The 10,468-nt window shown below is 37.8% G+C and overlaps 1 protein-coding gene across 1 annotated transcript; it reads right to left on the minus strand.

The window, feature by feature from the left end:
- Positions 1–5,142: 5,142 nt before the first annotated feature.
- LOC145775023 (eukaryotic translation elongation factor 1 epsilon-1-like) lies at positions 5,143–10,059 on the minus strand. The gene is made up of 4 exons (XM_082586236.1): positions 9,861–10,059; positions 7,981–8,130; positions 6,979–7,137; positions 5,143–5,447 (listed from the first exon to the last, which is right to left on the minus strand). The coding sequence occupies exons 1-4, from the start codon at positions 9,930–9,932 to the stop codon at positions 5,373–5,375; spliced, it is 456 nt and encodes a 151-aa protein (XP_082442362.1). The 5' UTR covers positions 9,933–10,059; the 3' UTR covers positions 5,143–5,372.
- Between the last annotated feature and the right edge of the window lie 409 nt (positions 10,060–10,468).

Here is a 10,468-nt window from a genome sequence, read left to right on the forward strand (position 1 = left end):
CAGGATGGATCAACCGTTACCCGGCTCAACTAACCAAACCTTCCCCTATAAATGTGACAACACGCCCCGTGCTGGAGCGTGTTGTCACAATTTTTTTTTTTACAAAAATTTGATTTTCTTGAAATCTTTTTGCGGTTAAAAAGTTTAACTAGTGGCAAAAGGAAGTGTAAGTGGACAGTGTACGAATGATATAACCAAATCACTTGCATTGTAGGCTATAGTAGGTTAGTATGGTGTCCCACTTTTAGGCGACTTTTCAGGAAAATTAAGTTCGGGTCAAATTCTGACTGGATTTTCGTCACTGATTTCAAAAATGACATTATTTTTTCATTATGACGTCATCTTGATGTGCCAGCTAGCGGATTTTTGCTATTTTGGCCTTATGACGAATATGGCAAGAGCTAGAGAGTTGGAACTTGCGCCAAAATGAACAGGTTGGGTGCCAGCGAGAATGGCAAAATTGTCCAATGGTGTGGGACGCAAGCATCCGGAAACTGTGCGCAAGGCGCTGTTTATGGCAGTGAGCACTGCGGCACCAAACAGGTGCACAGTACTCTGCTGAAGAGTAGACAAGGGCTAAGGCTGCTATACGCAAAGTGTCAGCACTCGCCTCCCAGCTGGAGCCTGCCAGGCGCTTGAGTAGTGCAGCGCGGGATGTCATTTTCTTGCGCAGTGACACCAAATGGTGGCGGTAAGTGTACGATCTGTCTAGTGCCACCGCAAGATATTTTGGTTCGGGGCAGGACAGAAGTTTTCCATTGCAGTTCACGATCAGCTTCCCGATTGTGTAGGTGGAAAGCTCCCGCCAATGCTCTGGTTTCGCTGAGTTTCAGTCGCCAGTTCTGGAGATAAGCTGAGAGAGTTTTCATGATCTGCCTCAAGGTGTCTTTCAGGCTATATAACCGTGGGCTTAACTACTGTAGCCTACTGCAATCGAAAGTATACATTTTCTTGTAGCCTACCAAATTGTACGAAACTCAGCACATCAAAGACTATATGATTGTATTTAGGGGAGAGTGTCCAACAGTGCCCCGCTTTTTGGAAAATTGAGGTTTAGACATAAAAAAAAAAATTTTTTTCAATTTTTTTTTTCTATTATGAAAATTCCTTTTTTTCTTTAGTATTTCCACATAAAAAAAAGTTTAAAAGTTTTACACAAACTTCATAATCAGGCGTTAAAAATCACCTGTCAAAGTGGGGCACTGTTGGATATGGTATCCAACAGTGCCCCAGGTAGGATCCAACAGTGCCCCTATCAAAGTAGCCTAATTGGTGTCTTTAGTTGCAATGTTGAGCAACTATGCAATGCAATGATTACCCTAGGTATGAAGCTTGTGTTAGTACCGGTATTGTTTTACATGATGGATGTCACTGAGCTGGTCAGGTCAAGACAAAACCTTTTAAAGGTGGTACATATGCAACACAATTATCAGACACAAAATATAACAGCAACAATTATCATAACATGTAGGACACGCTATCTGCCCGTCGTGGTGACTGTGCTTAAACGAAATAATGCGAATAGGTTCCAAGGAACCATGCGAACACACTGAGCTGTAGTTTATAGAACAGCCCAAGTTGCTGTAATTACTTTTTTAAAAGCTTTGGTGTTATGACCTAACCCTAACTACCAATTGCAATAAGGAAGGTGTTTATTCAACAGTCAATCAGTGAAAGAACATGCAATAATAGCCCCGATAGCTCAATTGGTTAGCGCGTCACTTCTGGAACGAAGAAGCTTCAAGGTAAAGCGGCGCTGGTTCGACTCTCGGGGTGTGCGCTTGAGCAACGCACGTTAAGGACTGCTCTCCATTCAGCGGCATCTAATGGATGGAATAGTTCACCGGCAACAAGACTTCAACAATCGGAAACTTCACTTTGTCAATCTCGGTGACCGGGCCTGCGTCAGTGATTCAAAGCCTCTACAAGTATGCGAAACTGCCAGGACTAAGCTCTGCAAGAAGCTTTCCCAGTCCGAGGATAAAAATTCAATCAATGCAGGAGATTAAAGACATTATTGATTTGGCCACATGGAAGGTATGATTAATAGGGTGTTTCAAAATTTCACCACTTTTAAATTTCAAAACGAGTACCTTTTTTTCTGATGGAGTTTTGGCCGCTGATTACGAATCTGGCATTATTTTTTCATTATGACGTCATCTTGAGGGTGCCCCACGCGATTTTTCGCGTTTTTTCAATATCTCGAAAACTACTTGGGCTAGACGTATGGAATTTGTATCAAATGATGCAGAATATACGATTACCTATCTATACTTACGAGAGTTTAAAGTCGTATCTGCATCAGAAAAAAAGCAATTTGAGAAAAACACTTTTTTATTGTTTTTATATCCATATCTATAATCTTCGAGCTGTTTGACAGGATGGATGGGTTGCTGTTGCAGGATGGGTTCAAATTTAAAAAGCGTTTCTACTTTTAAATTTGATTTTGATTATTAATTTGATTATTGATTAATCATTGATTAACACAAGATACAGACACAACACACTTTGGTAGGCCTATATTGGCATGTGGTTCACAAGAAATGGCTTGGTTTATGGAGCAAAATAACCAAATTTGACAGACAAAATTGCTAAACAATAGGCCTACATATAGTTCAGGCACGAAGCTTCTTCCACAGCCGAAACTTAGAAACACAGGCTACCAAAAACTCCCCAACACCTATAATATTGTTGATATAACATAAAATGTTGATAATCATTTTGGCACTGCATATTGATTAATAAAATCTCATGGCTTCCAACAGTGCTCCACCGGGGCACTGTAGGAGACCTCAGGGTGGGGCACTGTTGGAACCACGGGCCTACAAGATAAGATGGCGTCAGTTTTTTTTACCGAGGCGTACGATCTGAAACGTTATTATTGAAACCTAGTCTAGTGACTGACCAAGCATGAAAAACTTGTGAAGCATCCCTGAAGCCACCGTAAAAGCTGCAACAAAAAAAGTTATAAAGTTCTGAAAATTTACTTTTTACCCCCTAAAACAAACTTTCATTTCTGCCAACAACAAGCAATGACTTAGCCTATTTCTGCCTAACTTAGTTTCAGCAGCTTCTACGGACCACGTGACCATGGTAATGTACAGTTGAGCGAATAATTTGTCACGGATTGCGAAAAACGATGGGAGGGGCACTGTAGGCACCCGGGGCACTCTCCCCTATTTTTGCCATACAAGTTATATTTATGGTAAGTTTAAACCGTTTTGCGACTCACTGCGAATGGTCCCGCGACCCAAATTTGGGTCGCGACCCACTACTTGCGGACCCCTGGCCTACACAACAATCAGTTCCGAAAATGACTTTTTTGCAAGTTGTGTCAGCAAGGACAAACGAGCCGTGTTTTGTATAGGCCTAATCTGGGGTGTAGGCTACATTGCTGTACAACCCAGTGAAATGAGTCAAATGGGATACAAGTTGAACGGTTATTATGTGACAAAACAGTTACATAATAAGAACTAACTTAGAAGCGTCACAAGTCGTAAAATTGTCGGAAGCAAAAAAAAAATAGTAAATTGTGACAGCTTTTTAGGCCTACACAAATTCAAACAAATATAATCGAAAATTAGCCTTAGGCTATTAAGGGGCCCGGTAGCCTACTTTACCATCTGACGGCTGATGTGACCGTTTTAACCTCTGATGGCAATTCCTTTAGATCTGATTATATTAAGATTTTGATAATGTTTAAAGTCGCGGGAAATCTTTTAAATCCGGGCCCGGGCCCAAAAGTACCACCTAGACCTCCCTGTCAACGCCCCTGAGGCCTATTGCCTCAATTAAATAGAAATTCGTCAAAAAATCAAGATATTAACTACAATTTAGCCCACAATTCCGTGTGTTTGAACCCGGACTTTACTTTTTTAGTTAAAGTCCGGGTGCTTGCAGTGTAAAACTGGGAAAATAGGCTACTTCGGCTGCAGAAGAAAATAAAATACAAAAAAGGTTATTTTTTATTAATCCTATTTGTTTGATGATCCAGATTGAACTGTAAAACGTTTCAAATTCAGTGAGACGTGGTCAGGACTAAAGATTTTTAAAAGTGAAACTGAACAAGCCATGAAACAAACTAAATTGAATAAGGAAATGGAAAAATCACGATTTCGATTTTCAACGTTGACTTTTGAAAGCCACCTCACTTTGCGATGCAGTAAAAGAGTTTTTAACTCTGATTCCATTTCACCTCATAAATTTTCAAAAATTCGGGCAGCCTATCGAAAGCGACTCTTAATAAAGTTAATTAATAACTGTCACCGCATCTCGCACAGAAGTGTTAATATGCAGTACCTTGTGCAAATTGGTAGATATACATTCTGCGACTCATGAAGTTCGTTACGCGACACCTTTGGGGGTCGCGACCCCCAGTTTGGGAAGCCCTGCCTTATATGACTCGTCAAGATGTATGATTTCGGAAACATGTCCAAAGATATGAACAAATCAATCTTTATAGTAGGCTATCAGGCTACCTAACAAAACGCGAACAAAGAAATGTGAAAACCACAGCACAATGGTGACACTTGCCGTTTACTCTTTGACAATTCTCCGCAACAGCATTATCTGTTAACTAGGTTATTGTTACTTAGATTGTATTTTTTTACATGTTTGGTAGTAAATATGGACCTGTTGGTTTGATGCAAAAAAATAATCAAACTCAGCTTGTACTTTGTTGTAAAAACTTGTTTAATAAAATGTAATGATATTTAAGTAGCCTACTTTTTAAAACTTTTGTTTCTCTTTTAGTTCCGAACATTGGTGGACAATGGATCACTATCCTCTAAAACATGAGTTTTCTACATATTTTAGTTTATAATTAAAGATTTTCTAAGGTAGCTTGTTTGGGGCAAAACGGACACATCGATATCAATACCAACACAGACTAAAAGAAACAGTGGTCTTTTTAGCGTGAAAATAATTTTAAAACAGATTACTAGTCTGTTTTGGAGACCTGTAAACAGCAAAGATGCATTTGTCTAATACTGTTTTATTTTTATTCTATTTGAATAAGGCCATTGAAAAAGCTGCCTTTATGGCGGCGAAAGCTTTATTTAAAATAACTTTACTGGTTACCAAAACTGACTGTTTTTCTTTATGGATGTTCAATTGTTCATTGTAACAAGTTCACAAAAATCGCTTGATCTTGACAATTAATTAACAAAGTGAACTTATGTTAAATAAATCACAAGAAGTTTAGAGTTAGTTTTGATTGACACATATTTTACTACGCTTTCCCACAAATCATGCAAAATACACGAAGAAATTAGAATAAGGAAAATTCTGAAGTAGGCCAAATACATTTTGTCTAAAGTCCACATCTCAAAATCGTGATCTCCCATTGTCCACTCCTCTCAATAGATAAAGAACTACGCACCATAAATATTATTCTTCAAAAACACCACTTTATTACAATTCCGCGATATTCCTTCAATGTGCTGGATCTGAAATTCAATATCAGACATGAGACGATACGTCATAGTTGGAATGGGATATGAGCATATTCTCCGAATCGGATTCTCCGAATAGTAGCCATATTCTATGACAAAGTGTCCACGTGCAAACAACAAAATTAGAGCGTTTATCTAATTCTAGAAAAAATTATATTTCGGCCTGAAAAGTGGACCGAAATAGCATAATGTAAAATACTCAAGCGAGCCGTGATTGACAAAAAACAACCGAGTTACAATTGCTACGCACACGCATTTTTGTCCACACACAATAACGACGGAAAAGCTGTTACGTTGGTGAAAAAAAATTTACGCTAAAAGCATCCCTCCACAAAGTTTTAGTTAAATTGAGTGCACCGGCCACTGCATTGAGTCAAAGTAAAATGCATTAGTTCAGTGATCAACACTATGTTTCTGAGTGCAAGTTTTTGTAATGTTTCTTGACGTCTAACTATCTCGGACGAACTGTCATAAACAAATAGATAACTTTATTTGAATCTCAACATGTACTCAGACTTCAACATAAACTAGCAACGTAAACGCCCACATAGCTGCGGCACTAAAACGATTGACTTATTATTGGAACTCGAGTTTGAAATGACGCAACGCTGTCAGGAAAGCGTATTTAACAGCAGCCAATCAAGAGGTCATGAAAAACGCGTAAAGCAAAATGCGAAACACAAGGTACAAACTTAAAAGGCAAGTTCTCAAAAAAATAAAGAGTTTAAAGGCACGTTTCCAATATTACAGTTTTTAGCATAATTTGTGAGTACTGAATGTGAAATGCTGTAACATAAGTAGAGCTTTGCACATGGCGAGCAAAAGTAGCTGAAAGGAATCATCAACACCATAAGAAGTGGGCCATAAAAGACGCCCGCAGTTAGGGGGATTGCAAATTGCGGATATTTCATTGACACAGTGCGGACATTTTGCAAGTTACATGGGGGAGAAAGGGGTAAATATTGCAATTTAATGAGGGCGTAGCCTATTTTATGGACAGCTCTAACTCCTAATTTATTTCATGGGATAATTGGGTATCGATGTTAACGGCTGATGTCACATATTATATCATACAGTAATAGCAGCCCAAGCGATTTGAATAATGTGCGGTCTTAGATGTGGAATGTTAACAGTGGCTGCACTAACTTTACTCTAAGTGCACTTAAAACGTGATTTATCTTTAGAAAAACAAATACATTGCTTTACATATTAGAACCCTTTGTTTTATGTCACAGGGGCTAGCACAATAGTATTTAAGAGCTACGAAGGGAAAGAACGAAAACGTCGAAAAACGATATTTTCCAATTACATCGTTTCCGTATGAGCCTTTAGGGCAACGGTTAATCCTTTTCCCAGTCCATGTTGACGACATTTTCTGGACGGCACATGAGGTTACTCGAGACTTTTTAGTCTGTTCATCTAACACGCGCTTAGTCTGGTCCATTTGGTGGACAGAAGATGGCACAGTTTGACTGCTCAGAAGCCCTGACTGTCACATAAACACACTAAACAGTTTTCTACTTACATGATCAAACCATCGCGATAAATTAATATATTGGATTAGCTTTTCTTGATGAGTCATGTCACGGATCAATGGTTCCACCGCATAAAAAAGCGCGATGTCAGCAATGGTAAAACTATTTCCTACAACAAATGAGTGATCTTTGAGGGCGGAGTTGAGTTCCTGAAAATCAAGGTTTTGTAAATTGAACGCTCTATTCTTCTTCAATTAACAACAAATTGTTGGCAATTATATAATGTATAGAACAATTGTCCTACACAAAAAAAACCAAAAAAACGACATACCTTGTTTTTGTTTTTTGCTACTGAATGGAGTGAATGCTACACACATAATACAAAACCAAGTAACAGCAAAATATAACAACATTTTCTCATCTTGACAAAACAACAAATTGAACATTTTGTGTACCGTATGATTGTATACGTTTTGTGTTTAATCCACGAACAATACAGCTACAATGGAAAGAAAGCAAAACAACACAATCGGACTAAGCAGTGTAATGAGTGTATTCAGCATGTATAAGTTATTTCACGTATATTTATAAACAATAATAATATGACGTTTCTAATTTTTTTTAACTCTAATTAGAAATCTAAATTTGATATTTTAATATAACCAGCTTTTAACTTGTTTGTCAATACCAGCAACTGACTTACTGGTTATATAACCAGCAAAAACATACAGTGCTTACAGCTTACATAAAGACACAATACGAAACTAACAATTGACAAAACATACATGGCCTACACAATAAATGCTATTAATACTACAAAAAGTAGCCTACATTATCAACACTGAAAACCTTAACAGCCTGTTTCACCTCAACAGGATCACCAGAAGGTATCTATTATATTTGAGTAAGTTCCTTCTGATGATCCTATTGAGATAGACCAGTAAGATTAAAAATAGGAATTTTGTGTGGTTCAAAGAACAAATGTCAATAGACAAAGCCATATATATATCATACAAATGCAGCACTAAACTCCATTATTTAATTTATATCACCTTAACCAAATGACTATTGCAATTATTAATTAATTCTGCAAACATTTCAAGCCACTGCCAAATCAAAGCTCGAGATTCCGCATCTTTTCCATTTAGGTATTTGTAGTATTTGCAATTTTCGACACTTGCACACAACTTTGCCATAGAAACCTAAACAGTAAACATAAAAACGTTAATGATAGTTACACACTTTCATGCATTGCCTTTGTAACACTCTGTTTAATTGTTATATGTGAAGATTTCAGACCATTCTATATTGTAACATAATGGTAATGCAGAAAATGTACTTTTGGATTACAGAAAAGCTTTTTTGGAGAAAGTGGCTATATTTACGGCACCTTCACCATGAGTGTTGCCAGATAAGAAATTCTATCTTAATTTGTTGCAACTTCAAAACGGTTGTTGACAAAACTTGTGATTTGGAAAATTTAAGTTCGGCAGAGAACAGATTCAACAGACCTAACCTTGGAATTTTACAGATTTGAAATTTTTTCCAAATTTGGGACAATGATATTTTATCTGGCAACACTACCATAAATCAAAGCTTTTTGATTGAGCACCATGATGAAAAGTGACATGATCAATATTCAGTGAGTATAGCCACTTGGTGATTCTAGAAATACGGCACAGAAAATTTGAGGTCAGATCAGATCACCAAGTTTGTCAGTATTGCTTTTAGTTACATCAGTGGGGTAGCCAAGGGGGGGGGGGGTTGGGGGTTACAACTCCTATTTGGCACGCGTGTGACATCACGATATTAAGAATGATGCTTTCAGTCTCTTTATGCTTGAGAATAATGCTTTATGTCTAAAAAAAAAATTGCAACTGCATTAAAAGAGCGAGTTTTGCCAATACCAAACATTCAGACATCTCAGCCAGGAATTAGCAACAAGAAAACATAGAGACTTAGCTTTATTTCCATAAAATGCCGAAGAAAACATGATCTTATCCTTTTGCTATACCACCGGACAGCAACATTTTACTGGAATATTCATACCCACATTTTTGTTGAAAATTTGAAAATGCTCTCAGAATGCACCGAATTCAAAGTAATTTTTCAAAATTTTCTGGGGGACGCCCCCCAGACTCTCCACCGCTGGGGCATCAAAGGCCCAGGGAAAGTTCTATAAGTGAGAATGAATAGTATACGATGAACCTACCGTACTTACTCTTCAACACTTTCGCTCACATGACACGCAAAAACAAACCTAAGGAAAAAAGCCTAGTGAAACGTTTGACTCTTCAAGCGCAGGCCGTTAGTCTGATGAAAGCCTTTCAGAGTGACTTTGCTGAAATTGTAAAAGGTCTTCTAAACCGAATATATAACGGTAGTTCAAGAAAGTAATTAAGCATTAAGATCGACGTTCTGCAATGAGACTTCATTTGTCCGCTGAGATAGCTGCTCAGACCGAACACGTTTGTACGCAGTCACAAAATCGAATTTCGTGGCCTGCAACCTATTTCGTCCGCTGAAAAGATCTAGAGAAATTTTAAATAGTTTGCAGCAACTACGATCAGCGACTTCGGCTATGTTGTATTTTTTTCTTGATTTTTCAGGGTACAAAATGAGGGTACGAAGTGTTCAGGGGACAAAATAGGTTGCACCCTATCTCAAGCAACTAAATAAATAAAAGAGAATATGTAAATCTGTTCAAGGCATAAAAGCACTAGAAATGCATGGTGGTGCTGGTGATCTGGTGCATGCATGGTGATCTGGTGCTGGCCTGATCTGAAGCAAGCTTTAGGAAGGAGCGGCTTTTCCTTGACACAGTAGTTGTTTAAATACACTAGTTAACTTGCAACAAATAAGTTTCACTGAGCCAATTTTAAAAACAAAAATAAAAGAAAAACTTACAAAAATCGCCATTAGTTTTACTTACATCGCTTGGCACAGGGCTTAGTCCAGATTGTGATTCAAGAAATTGAAATGCTTTTTGTAGAATTTCTGACATGATAACACACTGGGAAGAGTGATTTCACGTAAATGAATTTCATGCAAAACCGCTTCAGCTAACTACGGTACCGTAGTTGTTCTTGAGAAATTCTCCAGGTATGATGCAACTACTTATCAGATGAACTAGAAACCCCGCAAAAAAAAACAAATGAAACTGTTTTTAGTGTTGCCAGTCGCTGTCAAGAAAATTCCCCTTCAATCGACATGAAAGATCACTTAACAAGCCCATATTCAATACAACCTGTCTCTACAATACAAAACGGTGTTCATCTTATTCAGATGGTGTTTTTCTTTTATTTTTATAGTAATTCTTTGAAATAGTTTTCATACATGCTGTATCCTTCATCCGTTCAGTCGTTTATGACTCTCGGTCACTCTTTATGTCATCTTTCTCCACATCTCTCGATCCCACGTAACCTCCTTCAATTCATGCACTCCTATACCACTGTCATTTACGATTGTGTCAAGCCATCTTGTTTTTAGTGTATATATATATCTTTTCCACGCCTTAAACTTGACAGAAATTATTTTAAT

Source organism: Aplidium turbinatum, chromosome 1 (assembly GCF_918807975.1).
Source record: "Aplidium turbinatum chromosome 1, kaAplTurb1.1, whole genome shotgun sequence".
Lineage (NCBI taxonomy): Eukaryota > Metazoa > Chordata > Ascidiacea > Aplousobranchia > Polyclinidae > Aplidium > Aplidium turbinatum.

Bases quoted from the DNA above. Each gene is read 5' to 3' on its own strand.
- LOC145775023 (XM_082586236.1), bottom strand. From the start codon at position 9,932: ATGTCAGAAATTCTACAAAAAGCATTTCAATTTCTTGAATCACAATCT. The intron at 8,131-9,860 runs GTAAGTAAAACT...TTTACTGTTTAG, and splicing joins TAAGCCCTGTGCCAAGCGAT to GTTTCTATGGCAAAGTTGTG. The intron at 7,138-7,980 runs GTGATATAAATT...CTTGATTTTCAG, and splicing joins GCAATAGTCATTTGGTTAAG to GAACTCAACTCCGCCCTCAA.